Consider the following 15,717-nt stretch of genomic DNA (forward strand, 5'->3'; position numbering starts at 1 on the left):
ACTGTGTGTTTATTTATTTATTTTATTTCATTATATATTTTATAATTATCTCATAAATATTTTATAATGTCTCTTTTGGTTTCATTGTCCATGTATACCTTGCTTTAATTTTTAAATTTTGTCTCTGCCAGTTCCATATTATGATTGTAAATGCTATTCATGTAATAACCACAAACAATTTGATCAATGTTAGAAGAGAGGGGTGGGAGGTTGGGTTTTGAGTTCCTTTTTGTAGTAAGCTAAATTCACTGTGATCGAGTAGTTCCAAGAGAACTTTGATATATGGTCCATCTCCTTCCTGTAAGGATTTATGCGGTACTGTGTGTACATTTTTTTTCAATGAAAAATGAAAACAAAGGGTTAAAAAAATTATATATAGTTTTACTGTTTTTAAGTTTCTTTGACTCACCAAGTAATTTTTATTACAAAAATTGTAGTGTTATTTTTATTACTGTTACTATTATTATTATTATTATTAATACTACTACTACTACTACTACTACTAATAATAATAATAATAATAATAATAATAATAATAATAATAATAATGCATTCCAAATATAGGCACTCTTTTAACTATTTAAAAGAATAAAATTAATAATAATATTTAAACAATTAAAGCAGTGCCTATATTTGGATAATAATAATAATAATAATAATAATAATAATAATATATTATAATAATATATTACATGTTATAATAATAATAATAATTATTATTATTATTATTATTATTATTATTATAACATGTAATAATAATATAAATAATATACACATGACGTTTGGGTAAAACAGTTTGGCTCACCAAAAAAATTATTACTAATTCTTTATTTATATTTATTTTTTGTAATTATTATTAATATTATTATTTTATAATAATAATAATAATAATAATAATAATAATAATAATAATAATAATAATAATAATAATAATAATAATATTTCTCATCATCATCATCATCATCATCTACAGGTACCAAACATTTTGGTAGACTGAGAAAGATTTTTTTTGGCTTCTTTGAAAAATTAACAGCCTTAATTAGAAATCTTTTTGATTATTATAATCTATTATAATCTAATGATTATTATTAATATTATTATGCAAAGTGAATTAAATTAATGTTAATAAGCGACCAGATATAGCTTGCCATCTGTTTAACTGTGGTGCGGCTGAAACAAATCGCAGTCACCCAAGGTAATGTTTTTCATTACCCTACATAATCAGTAAATGAAGTGTTAAATTTAATTTGTGCTCCAGAGTCCCATGTAATCTCCTTTTCAGGTAAATGAGCCCCCCTGTTTCACGAAGACACACGCCAGTGACGCAGGTACATTTCTGATAGATCCCACTTTGGTAATTGCATCTGCTCTTTTTCTGGAGCCGCATCAGGACATCCATCACAATATAACAGCGCAACTACGTGCAACCCGCCCCTACACAAACACTGAAGCAACAAATCAGATTACAGATAGCATAATTCATTTAGCGCTACATTAGCCAGAAGACTGCAATGACAGATTTCCATCCATCCAGATAAAACACATGTGCGCACAGGACTGCTATTTTAAAGTATAAGGTCAGATTGACAATGTCTCAAGGAGATAAGCAGAGTCCTGCTTGGAATCGAATTTAGGAGGCATCTGTGTGGCATCTGATCATGGAGATATGGTTAATAAAATGTGTACTGAAATGTTAAGCACCTCTAAAAAAGTGCAATGTCAGCTGGGTTTGTGGTCGACGTCACAAGTAGTTACAGATCAAGATAAAAGAAAAGAAGTGAAAAATAAGATTAATATTCTGGGAGTGTGGAGTGAATCACGGTCATCTGTTTTTATATCACCTGAACAATTGCCAGGACACTCGCATCAGCAGATATTGCCAAACTCTGGCAGTGACATTGCAAATTTCTATGTCAGAATAGGAATAATTTAATAATACATTAAAATATATTAATTGAATGTTTTAATATAATAAATTATTATTATACATTATTTATACATGTAAATATTGATATATAGGTACATAGATAATAATATTAATATATAAATAGTATTAATTTATGTATTAATAAACATTATACATTATAAATGTAAATATTTATATAATAATTGTATATGTATATATGTATTATAATATCATACATAAATAAAAAAAATAAATATAAAAAAATACATTTAAATAAAAATGTAGATAAATATAAATACAGCAAAGCTAAATCAAGTAATTTTAGCATGTCAAAGTCATATTTATGTGTATAAAATATATTTTCCCAACAATAAAATTGTGGCTAGTGAAAATGGCGAGTGGCTAGTAATGTTAGAAAACTACTAGCCACAGTGGCTGGTGATCAAAAAGGTTAATGTCAAGCCCTGTGTGTGTGTGTGTGTGTGTGTGTGTGAGTGAGTGCGTGCGCATATATATATATATATATATATATATATATATATATATATATATATATATATATATATATATATATATATATATATATATATATATATATATATATATATATATATAATATAATTCTTATTTTTTTACTTTAAAACATTTGACTTGCTGTAAAATGGGTAAGACTTGGTTTGATGGATAGTGGCAAAGAATAAAGAGCATTTCTTTTACCTTAAATTGAGTGTTTCATTTTTTCATTAATGATTCTTGTATATCTGAAAAAAATTATTTTATTTATACTTCATTGTTTATTGTTAGACTGAATATTATATTATATTATATTATATTAGTAAAAATTCAAGTTGTTTAATTAATTTCATATTATTTTATTCTTATTTTATTCTAGAAGAAAATACATCTGTATTACACTCTGATACTTGAAAAGTCCCCAAACTTTTGACCAGCAGTATAAGTAAATACATGGACATGACATATTGATGAGATATGAGAAGAAACAGTGTTATATAGTTTAGGGAATACAATAAGCTGAGAGAATATTTGCGACTGGTTTTCATACTTGCAGCATAGAGTGCCACTTTGTCCTGGTCTTTGTGTTTGAGCAGGTTCTCTGCATAATTCAGTCTGCTGCCTTTAAACCACTCGGGTACATCTGATATCCTTTTCGACACATCAACCACCTGAAACAGAGAGTGAGCAGAGTCACACGTCACCCTGTATGATCAAGCACATTTCAGCATGTCCACCTTTTGCATACCACAAACAAATGCACATTCATTTCAGTGATGCTAATAGATTGCTGATATAATGTTTATGTAATGTTGATAGTTTGAATTAGCTTTATTTTTAGATTTATATTTTTATTTTTGCCATTTTGTTGGTGATTTTTTTTCATTATATACTTTTATTTATATTTAGCTTCAATACGATATTATTTCTTATTTATTTGTGTTTTATTTGTATTTTTTGGTTTGATTTTCAGCCATTTAATCACTTTTATTTATGAATTTATTTATAAATTTAGAATATGTCAAAATATTAATTGCATCCAAAATAAAAGCTTATATATTATATATTTATTACTATTTTATTTTTACATATTTAATTTGATGTACTATGCATATTTATTTTGCATATATAAATACACACATACATGCATGCATACGTTTAAGAAAATGTTTACTTATATTTATGAATTCAATATTTATAAGTAATACAAATTATTTATGTAAATACTTTGGTTTTGTATTTTACAGAAGTTTTTCATTTATATTTATTTGTATTTATACATATACACTATTTATACACTGCAAGCACACACACATTATGTAAAAACAACATTTTATTTTGGACGCGACTTTCAGGTTGTATTTCAGCTTTGATGTGCTTTTTAAATGGAAAAAATAAAAACAAAGCAGCTGCTTGCCATCACGACAGCAATAAGATTTAATGGACAGCCGATTCACTCCAGAATAGCGGAATCGCTGGGCGCTGCTGTTGCAATGGAACTGCAACAGTACTGCAGCCTACCCCAAAGGGGCGATCTAACAGCCGGGAGCGTCACTGAAAAGGAGGCGTGAGGCACACTTGATAACTACCCACACATTATGTAAATACAACATTTTATTTGGAATGTTATTCTTTCTTTCATTTATTCATTTTCTTTTCAGCTTAGTCCCTTTATTAATTAGGGGTCGCCACAGCAGAATGAACCACCAACTTATCCAGCATGTGTTTTACGCAGCGGATGCCCTTCCAGTTGCAACCCAACACTGGGAAACACCCATACACATTTGCATTCACACACATACACTACGACTAATTTAGATTATTCAATTCACCTATAGCATGTCTTTTGGACTATGGAGGAAAACGTAGCACCCGGAGGAAACCCACACGAACACAGGGAGAACTTGGATGCGATTAATCATGATTAATCATTAAATTAAAATATCATATGTAGTAATAACAATAAAACTGTTTATAAAGAAAAAAAGCTAAATTAAATAAATAAATAACAATAAAACAGTCAGCAAACTATCAAGAGAAGACATGCAGTAAAACATGTCGAGAAGGTTGCGTGTAGACAAAATAATAAAATAAGACAATCTATAAATGACTATGTTTTTACACTCCTATGACAAGTAACACTGCTGCTCTCTATGACGGAAAAGCCCCAACACACCCTCTCAGATGAAGATTTAATACAAGCCTACTAGCAGTAGTTTGGACAGTAGTTCTATAAGCCAATAAATTCATTAATGTTTACAAGTTTAGATTATTTAAATGACTCACGTGTGACTAATTAGTTAGTCATTCATCTACTGCACGTATACCTCCACAGAAATGAGACTGAAAACTAAGCACATGACAACTACATCATCAAGCTTTGAACTAATTATTCAGTCACGATGACATCATTTTGTGGCAATGCGCTGCGTTTTGTAGCAACCCGAGTTCCTTTTACTGCAGAACAGGAAATGACAAACACACCAAATGGTTTTAGATACCTTAATATATTTAGAAGGCCTAAATGTGGGGTGAAAAGAAACTTACTTCCTCATACATCTTTGAGCAGGTGATTCCACAGAATTTCCAAACCTGCGCCCAGAACTCAGGATAACTGTCCACAGACCACTGGTATAGGTCATTATAGTTTGCTTCAAAATAAAAAGAGACACATTTATTGAAAGACCATTAGATATAAATCATTACCTTTTTTTTCTTTTGTCTAGGAATGATGTAACACTGCAAATTAGAACTGTGATCATTACTGTCAAGATGTATGGGTTATTCTAATTAGTCATAAAAAATGTAATAATAATAATAATAATAATAAACAAATAAATAAATTATATATCAGTTCTGTCTGGTTCTCGAATTTGATTGACTGATAATAACAGTACTAGTACAGCCTCCTCACCCTTGTGTATTACTCCGCTCACATAGAGTGACAGCAGATCAATAAACTCACTACAGTTTGACAAAATATTGCAGATGTTGGACAACATAATGTACTTTTGAGGCTTTTTTTTAGGCAAGAATGTGGTTGTTTAGATTATAAGTATGCAGTTATTTATAAGGATATTTTAAATATTTATAATTTCGGAGATCAGCAGCTATCAGCCTGTCATACTGAACAGAGCAAAGACGGTTGCGCCACAAAATGGCGACAGAGACTCCATCATAAGCCTTTAGTGGAAAAAAACTCAACGTTTTATTTTCGTAGTTCAAACTACAGCTGATCAAATTATTATAAAACAGGTAAGTGGCATTCTAAGTCAATTTTTCTCTTTTGTATGTTGTAACATTTATACCACAGTAATCTGCTAGAGTTTACTTTGGCTTTTTAGGCCTTAATTATTGTGATATCCCGATTGCAACAGAGAAATACTGGGAAATCTCTGTAGACTGCTGGCATTTCATGCAATTCAGCCTTATAATCTTAAAATGTGAGCAAAATGTTTTGTCATCACTTTAGACATTAGGCTAGAGAATCATTTAAATACTAGCTCTAAAGTGACGTTAGTAATTGAGCAACAGTTTCTATTGTTCTGACATCAGCTGCAGATGTGAATGAATGGCTGAAGAAAGTAGTTCCTCATATAAAAGGATTTTGAGACTCTCCTGTGTTTGATTTTCGTTTTTATACACACGATTACGCCGTCGAACTTTAAAAAAAAAAAAATATATATATATACATATATATATATATATATATATATATATAGTCACAAATATAATTTAAAAATCTAATAAAAAACATTTTTACTTACCTGTAAAAAGCAAACATATCAATATAGCTATCACCAGTATACTTTCCTAACTGCTATTTTCTCACAGTATTATTTTGCTATTGAAAGGAAAGTCACAGCTTATATTTACATATACATCCAATATCTAGCTAACTGTATATCACTGACTGTAAGGTATTTCAGAGCAATTTCAACTGAATTTACTTCTAATTAGGGCTGTGTGATATTGTAATGTCTGTGAAACTCAGGCATTACAATATTTTGTTTTGCTGCCATATATAAATCGCAATATGAATATAATTTCACCAAATGATCATCCATGGTGCAAAAGAGGACACCATCAGACTTTGGGCACAAAATTTGGAAAGACTTAAAGGTTTACTAACTTAAATTAAGGAGACATCAAAAAGCAAAAACTTTTGGTTCCAGGCCTCATCATTTATATTTATTTATTTATTTATCCTCTTTATTATTTTAATGTTTTTTTGTTTGTTTGTTTGTTTTTTTTCTTCATAGTAATTGTTTAAGGTTGCCTGTTTGGGCTTCTAATAACTTTTCTTCATTGTCGTAGACCTCTTTCAGCATGGTTTTGAATATCTTACTCTACTTGTCTATTACTATTCTTTTATTTATTTATTTTTAACTGGCTTAATTTTGCCCTTACTTAACCTTAAATACAGATTTGGTTTATTGCTTTTTTTCGTTCGTAAATTTGTTTTATGCGTGTGTATATGTATATATATTTATTAATTTATTTATTATTTTGTATTCGTTTCAGTATGTCTTTGTCATTTATTCTTCAGTTTTTCCTTTTTATTGTCACTATTGTTATTGTTGTTGTTGTTGGCATCATTATTATTATTATTTAACAACCTGTATATTGGTTATTACATGTATATCTATGCACACTGCTATATGTTGATCATCTACGGCATGTTTTTTCTTTGTTCACATAATTCAAAATAAAAGAAATGGAAATGGAAAAAGAAGTTCACCAAATGATTTGAATAGCTCTATTTGGAAAGATTTCATTCATTTAGATCAAGTGGGATGATCAAGTCTTTTCCTACGCAGTGCATAAGTCATAATAAATTCACAAGCAAAATGAAATAAATAAACAGTGCTTTATGATTTTCTGAGGCGTCTAACAGTATTCATGTACAGAAATTTAACAATCAAACATGAAATAACATGGTCATCATTATACAAATAATATGATATAATAGTATCTTTATCTATTAATCTTTAATAAATAATCTAATCCTGCAATGTGACTATTACAGATACACACACAACGATATCGATGCTTAAACGATATATTGTTCAGCCTTAACTATAATCATAGTCGACAAGAACCTCGCAGCAAGTAGGGAATTTAATCATATTCAGACCTTATGTGTACATGAGTAAGACTTTCTAAGTTCTACATATAAATCACAGACATTAAATAGGACATTTAAATACAATATTCAGATGTGTAATCAACCATTATGGGTTTTAAACAGATTTAAATATGTATATATTTTCAAATATTTACTAGCATCAATTCCAAATTTCCTACTATTACTTCACATTACTCTAGCACAATCACCATCATGAGATACTGTGGATTGATAGCGTGCATAATACATTTTAAAAGTTATATTTTCCATTTATTTATTTTTGAAAATACCGAGACAACACTAGAAGAGGTAGAAGCAGCTATTTAAATACATGCCAGCTTGAAGTGAATAGTTGCTGATAGCATTTCAATTCAGCGGCAGTAAATCATAAATAAATATGTGTTTGATAAACAGTAACTGGTAAAAAAAAACTATAAGACTAAACTATAAGAATAATAACAACTGTATTTATTAAAAGTATAAACATCAGTAACACAAGAATATGCCATTTACTATTAGAAAACATTAAAACATTTGTAAGACAAAATATAATTGTATCACAGGTACAAAGATGAGAGTGACATAGGGAAACAACTACTGCATTTTTTAATCATGCTGTCAGTGTTAATTCTAGGTCTGATCTGAAATTCTGGTTTTGCAACTTCTTATGTCTAATGCAATTGAGCATTGAGATTGAGCAGTCTGGCATGCATGAATAACTGGAAATATGTGGTCGGGCATCTATTTCTAGAAGAAGCATACAAAATGGATCCTGAATAAAATACATTGGGTAAAAAATGAAGAGCTAACGTTACTGTTTTTGCTTAAATGTGACCATGACATAACATGACAATCCTAGGATGAGCTAGTAACGTTAATGGGATTAAGACCAAACCATAGTACTATGCTTTGTTTTCCTGGAGAATACAGGGTGTGTTGTTAGTCTGCATTCAACCTAGCCCAGCCTGACTCTCTACTCACCCAGGTTCAAGCCGAATTCCCGATTAACTAGAGTTCGGAATCGGTCCGTCTGTGTGTTTCGCTTGGAGTCCGGGTACCAGAGCACCTTCGACTCCATAATCTCCTCGCTCTTGGCCTCCGTGTCTTTAGACATGATCGGATGACACGCGCCGGTGTGTCGTGAATAAGCTATGAAGACTCAAAGAATCGCACTACGCGAGTTGGACGGGCCGATCCGGTGATCGTGTATTGGTGCAGGTCAGACACATGGGTCACTTCCGAGCGTCAGCCGCACATAATCAACCAGCAGCAGCGGAAGCCCCGCCTACCGCGCAACCGCACTGCGTCCTGACAACCTCCATGTGTTATTCCGCCACTAATGTAGTACTTCGGTTTCTACACAAAAATGTATGGATGATGCAAATTTATTTATTTATTTTCTTATATCTATATGTTCTTATATATTTATTGCATATATATATATATATATATATATATATATATATATATATATATATATATATATATATATATATATATATATATATATATATATATATATATATATATATATATATATATATATATAGTTGTGGTTAATGAACAAGCATTTGCAAATACTGGCTTGCACCTATCTTTTACAGTCTATGGCTTGCACGTACCCTGGCGGAAGGTCTATCTGATTCATCCATCAGATTGTCTGAGTAGGATGTTCGACTCTCCTGCCGAGGACACAAGTGTATTGTATACAAAGAAAACCATACAAAAGCATCATTTAAAATTGTATGACACTTAAAATATATATAATATAAACACACATTATACACATATTTAATTAACTTCTGTATTTTGTGTGTTTGTTGTTTGTTTGCTTGCATTCTCGAATGAGTCGAAACTCGAGAACCACTTAGAAAGATTCACGATTCAGTTCGATTTGAATTGTCCTGAAGGATACTTGTAATATTATACTATTTATGTGTTTGATTTTAAAGAGTCACTTCATTATCAATGATTTACTCACGGATATGTCTTGATTTATAATGTTAACTGTTAAAGGGTCAGAAAATTAAGTGAAGTTCATAAACAGGTTAATTCTCAGATGATGCAACGTTAGTTGAACTTAACTATTAACAATTTATACCAAGTTATGAAATACCTAATTTAGAATTTTGATGGTATTTTATAACAATTTAAAGAAATATCTAACTTGTTACGTAATGCCTACTTTACAAAAAAACATTGATAACTAGAGATTTAAATGATCCTTGATAAAGCGCTACTGTCAGGCTTTGGCGGAGGAATATCTGACCGTCCCGCAATTAGCATGTCTTTTATTCCATTGGCTGCTGAAGCTGGTCTCACATCAGCCGAGACCGCAGCACGAGAGAAAGCGACATGGACAGACGGAAAACTCAGCCAATCAGAAATCACACTGCAGCTTCTCCAGTTCGGCCCACTGGAGCTTCCAGCCAATAGAAAAAGGGATCATGTAGAGGTGTGCCCAATCACAGACTGCGGCCCGCAACATGATATGAAGGGGGGAAAACAGGATTTTACCTCAAAGGTGGCTCTGTGCTATATTTTCCATACATTTAGATTTTACGAAGTTGACTGTTTTTAGTACCAGAGGAAGGTATTGGACTGTATATAAGAGGCGAGCTGCTGGGCAGTTTTGCAGAGTCAGCAACAACAACCCACTGCCAAGACCAATTTCATCAATATTTATTTAACGTTTGGGAAATACGAGTTGCACCACGAATGTATTGCAATGCGAATTTAGCTGATTTAAATTGAGCAGAAAAAGAAATAAGGTTAGTGTTGTGTTGCAAAATATTGTTGGCCAGTTAATTTTTTTAATCTCTTAACTGTAAATTATAATTGATCAAAGACAAACAGATTCTTGTGAATTCATTTAATATACACTACTGGATCTGCAACTGATCAACTTTTTATTTACCTCACAGACTCTTTCAATATAGTTTATGTTTTTTCTTTAGTGGTGATTGTTGGATTATGATACATAAAAATGCATAAAAATCTCAACCTGCAAGAATGTCCATCACCTTAAAAACTACTCGCCTTTTGTTTGACTGAATATACAATTATAAAAAATTCTATAAGAACACACATTTCAATGACATTTGCAATCAAAGCTCAGATGAAAACCTGCAATAAACTACGCATCCATCCATCCATCTGGTTGGACAATGTAACTAAAACACCTGGATTTAGTCCTCAATAATTCAGAAGTATGGTGAAGGCCTCCTTTTGCCGCTAAAACAGCATCAATTCATCTTGTGAATGACAGATACAAGCCCTGCACAGTCGCCAGGTGGATTTTGAGCCATTTTCTTGCTGAATAGTAGCCAAGTGACTACATAAGGCTGGTGAAGGAAATTGTTTCCTCACTCTATGCTCCTCCAAAACACCACAAGGGCTCAATAATATTGAGTTATGGTGACTGTGCAGGCCATGGGAGATGTTCAACTTCACTTTCATGCTCATCAAACCACCCTGTCACTAGTCTTGCTGTGTGTATTAGAGCATTTATGGAGCTGCGCTTCATTGGATTTGCTCCTTAGTTCAGTGTTAGAACTTTCAGCTGTGAAATTTAAACCACACTGAACTTAACTAAACTGAACCTCAACTCTGAAATCTGGACTTTACTAGAACTATGTTAACCTGCTTTGTCACAATCTGCATTGTGAAAAGCACGATATAAATAAACATGAATTGAATTGAATTGAATTATCATCCTGATACACAGGACTGCCTTCAGGATAAAATGTTAGAACCATTGGGTGCACATGGTACTTCAGAATAGTTTGGTAGTCCTTGCCAGTGACGCATCTAGCACAAGTATTGGGCCCAGGGAATGCCATGATATTGCAGCCCAAACCATCACTGATCCACCCCATGCTTCTTTGGGGCTTCTCCACATTGTAACTCTCCCAGATGTAGCAAAGACAGTGAAGGTGGACTCAACAGAGAACAATACATCCGGTCATGTACAGTAATGAACATGTGGAGCTCTGGATGAACAGCTTTGGTGGAAACAGAAGAGTTAAGGTGCACGTTTAATTCTGCAGTCAGTCAGGCAGCTGTGATTTTATGTTATTTGTATACCATCTGGGTTAGCACCCGCAGATCTCTTTCAGACAGCTTCCTCTTGGATCCACAGTTACTCCTGTTGGATGTGGTTGTCGTCCTTCTTGGTGATATGTTTACATTATCCTTTATACCGTGGCTCTTGATACATCGCAAAGGCTTGCTGTCTTGGTCACAGTCATGTGCCAGCAAGATGCGCACCAACAGTTTGTCCACTCTTAAACTCTAATATGTCACTCTTAATGTTGTGTGTATTGCAATATTTTAAGCAAAACTGTGTTATTACTGTGCTAATTAAATCTTCACATTCTGCTCTTACTGATGGAATGTGCAGTCAATGAAGACTGGCCACCAGTCTGGTCAAATTTAGGCATAAAACTTCAAAGACTTACTGTTTCAGTTTCATTGTCCAAACCCTGTGTGTATGTATGTATGTATGTATGTATGTATGTATCTATCTATCTATCTATCTATCTATCTATCTATCTATCTATCTATCTATCTATCTATCTATCTAAGACAAATACAACAGACAAAAGTCTTTAATTGTTATTAAATGTGCCGTCATAAAAGCAAAATTGCCTCTGGGAAATTACAAATAAAAAAGCAACAATGCACAACATTACATGCAAGCCAAATATGGGTCCTAAAAGCATGGTAGTCCTTGATCATCAAGTATTATGTAAACCCTTTTAAGAGAGCATCAGTCTTGGGGATACAAGGGATTCAGCTGGCAGAACAAAACAAGAAATTATTTGCTTGGTGAGTGTCTGAGAGTACTATAAAGAAATGAAATAGATTTTCCCCCGAACCACAAACTCAATGTTACAGTGCATCTGGAAAGTATTCATAGTGCTTCACTTTGTCCACATTTTTTAATGTTACAGCCTTATTCCAAAATTGATTAAATTCATTTATTTCCTCAAAATTCTACACACAATTCCCCATAATGACAAAGGCGAAAAAAGATTTTTTGAAATTGTTGCAAATTTATTAAAAATAAAAAACCTGAAAAAAATCACATGTACAGAAGTATTCACAGCCTTTGCTCAATACTTTGTTGATGCACCAATTACAGCCTCAAGTCTTTTTGAATATGATGCCACAAGCTTGGCACACTGTCTTTGGGAATTTTTGCCCATTCCTCTTTGCAGTACCTCTCAAACTCTATCAGGTTGGATAGGAAGCGACGGAGTACAGCCAGATCTCCAAAGATGTTCAGTAGGATTTAGTTCTGGGCTATGGCTGGGCCACTCAAGGACATTCACAGAGTTGTTGTGAAGTCACTCCATTGATATTTTGGCGGTGTCCTTTGGGTCATTGTCCTGCTGGAAGATGAACTGTCGCCCCAGTCGGAGGTCAAGAGCACTCTGAAGCAGGTTTTCATTTCATTCAGGATGCTGCCACCACCATGCTTCACTCTAGGGATGGTATTAGCCTGGTGATGAGCGGTGCCTGGTTTTCTCCAAACATAACGCCTGGCTTTCATTCCAAAGAGTTCAATTTTAGTCTCATCAGATCAGAGAATTTTGTTTCTTATGGTCTGAGAGTCCTTCAGATGCCTTTTGGCAAATTCCAGGTGGGGAGTGGCTTCCGTCTGCCACTCTACCATACAGGTCTGATTGGTGGATTGCAGCAAAGATGGTTGTCCTTCTGTAAGGTTCTCCTCTATCCACAGAAGAATGCTGGAGCTCAGCCAGAGTGACCATCGGGTTATTGATCACATCCCTGACTAAGGCCCTTCTCCCCTGATCAGTCATCTTAGATAGCCGGCCAGCTCTAGGAAGAGTCCTGGTGGTTTTAAACATCTTCCACTTACGGATGATGGAGGCCACTGTGCTCATTGGAACTTTCAGAGCAGCAGAAATTTTTCTGTAACCTTCCCCAACCTTGTGCCTTGAGATGATCCTGTCTACAGAGGTCTACAGACAATTCCTTTGTCTTCATGCTTGGTTTGTGCTTTGACATGCACCATCAACCCTGGAACCTTATATAGACAGCCTTTTCAAATCATGTCCAATCAACTGAACGGCAAAGGCTGTGAATACTTCTGTACATGTGATTTTTCAGGTTTTTATTTTTAAAAAATTTGCAACAATTTCAAAAAATCTTTTTTCACATTGTCATTATGGGGTATTGTGTGTAGAATTTTGAGGAAAGAAATGAATTTAATCCATTTTGGAATAAGGCTGTAACATTAAAAAATGTGACAAAAAAAGTGAAGCGCTATGAATGCTTTCCTGATACACTGCACGAGAACAAAATCAAATGCCAAGATCAGCATTTCGCAACATTACAGGCTTTCATCTCAAAGTTATCAACAACTTTTTTTGCAGATATAATGATATAATTTAACCCGTTTAGCCACTAACCAGGGTTTCAGAGTTTATCTGAGGCAATTTGAACGGACAAATGAAGCAATGTTCAAACAAGTATCTGTTGCATCACGCTAAACCTCCTATGTCCAAATCATTTTATGAAGCAAACCTGAAATAACCATTTGAGCAAATAAAAAAAAGAAGAAAATTGCCATTAATGTCAGTCAGATTGTGCTTATTGAAAATAAATAAATGCAAAAAATCCAAGACATGTTGCTCAAATTGTATATTACGTTTATTAAATCCTTTTTGGACCACCATTTTCATCTTCCGAGAAAATTATTGAACAAGTATGATAAACACAATAAAATGATACAGACAGAGCAAACAATACCACAGCAAGCAACACAGCAAGATGAACGATCCTGACGAAAATCATACAGTACAAAAGTAAACCTGATATCGAAATCTAGGCATTTACTACGCAAATAAAAACACCAGTTCTAGACTTCACAAAGATTCAGTGCTTCCTAATACAAATCATTCATAGACATAATCCTCGACACACAATAATTGGCACTGGCGCAGTCAACATGAGTTCAATGAGAGAGAGCTGAGCATTTACTGAGTTAGTACACCTCCCTTATGCTTAAAGTAACATTGGATATATTAACAAACCAATACATGCCATTTCACAAATAAATGTAGAACCTGATATGGCTCTAAGAGTATGAATTATGAATATGAAAACACGGTTAACATTTCTTAAGCAAACCCACATTCACTTGTACTGTAGATATCACAGCTAACAAATAACACACTCATATTTTCCACCGTACTGCAGCTTCTCATTCATTACAGATAAGAAAGCACACATGGCAATTCTAAAACATGTGCGCTTCTTCTTAGTTGTCTCCAGTGTACAATATGCTGGTACTTTGCAAATGCATGAGAAAAAAAAAGCTGGTGCTTAAATTGCATGATTTATTGACCAGGTAATGTCTTTCACTCATTCATACAATAAAAAGGGGGGCTTCTTGATATTAGTGCATGACAAAGCTTTTCAGGTGACTTGAGTTACAGTACAGGCAGGTTGAGGGACTGTTTGATATTTTTGGCCCATGAAATAGACTGTAAATCTGCACACATTTCTATTAAAAGTGAATTTTGTCAATGTTTACAAAGCGTATAGAAGTAGTCATTGCTGAAACGGGAACTACTAGCCACAAAACCCTCACTTTCACTTTATCAAATGTTCTTTTAATAAACAGGAGACAAACATAATATAAAAATGACTGAGTATAATATAAAAATGACAGTGGCAGGAATTAATTACTATTATAATAATAATAATAATTATTATTATTCATACAAATGGATTAGAAAACCATCTTTAAAATATGATGCTAAACAAAACAAAACATAAATTGTTCCCTGTAAAAAATGTAATAAAAAATACAGTACTGTTTAAATGTTTGGGGTCGATCTGATTCTTTTAAAAGATTTTAGGTACATTTATTTGATCTAATACAGTAAAAACTGTAATATTTTAAATATGTTATTTCATTTTCTTCTCGGCTTAGTTTCTTTATTAATCTGGGGTCGCCACAGCGGAATGAACCGCCAACTTATCCAGCATATGTTTTACGCAGCGGACACCCTTCCAGCTGCAACCCATCACTGGGAATCATCCATACACTCTCATTCACAGACATACACTACGGACAGTTTAGTTTATTCAGTTCACCTGTACCAGTGTTTCCCAACCCTGTTCCTGGAGGCAC

At 33.2% G+C, this 15,717-nt stretch overlaps 2 protein-coding genes across 2 annotated transcripts in view; both read right to left on the reverse strand.

Moving 5' to 3' along the window:
* aacs (acetoacetyl-CoA synthetase) overlaps positions 1-8,804 on the reverse strand; it is a 68,925-nt gene extending 60,121 nt beyond the window's left edge. Inside the window, exons 1-3 of the mRNA XM_056457479.1 lie at positions 8,529-8,804; positions 4,967-5,070; positions 2,970-3,090 (exon numbers count right to left, since the gene is read on the reverse strand). Of these exons, the coding sequence (XP_056313454.1) occupies positions 2,970-3,090; positions 4,967-5,070; positions 8,529-8,661 (358 nt within the window). The 5' untranslated portion in view covers positions 8,662-8,804. The remainder of the gene's footprint in view (positions 1-2,969; positions 3,091-4,966; positions 5,071-8,528) is intronic.
* A 5,406-nt stretch (positions 8,805-14,210) lies between these two features.
* The window catches only part of bri3bp (bri3 binding protein), an 8,283-nt gene continuing 6,776 nt past the window's right edge, over positions 14,211-15,717 (reverse strand). Inside the window, exon 3 of the mRNA XM_056457481.1 lies at positions 14,211-15,717. This exon is cut by the window's right edge and continues 2,733 nt beyond it. The gene's annotated coding sequence lies outside the window, so the exon portion shown is untranslated.

This window comes from Danio aesculapii, chromosome 5, assembly GCF_903798145.1.
Source record: "Danio aesculapii chromosome 5, fDanAes4.1, whole genome shotgun sequence".
NCBI classification, from domain to species: Eukaryota; Metazoa; Chordata; class Actinopteri; order Cypriniformes; family Danionidae; genus Danio; species Danio aesculapii.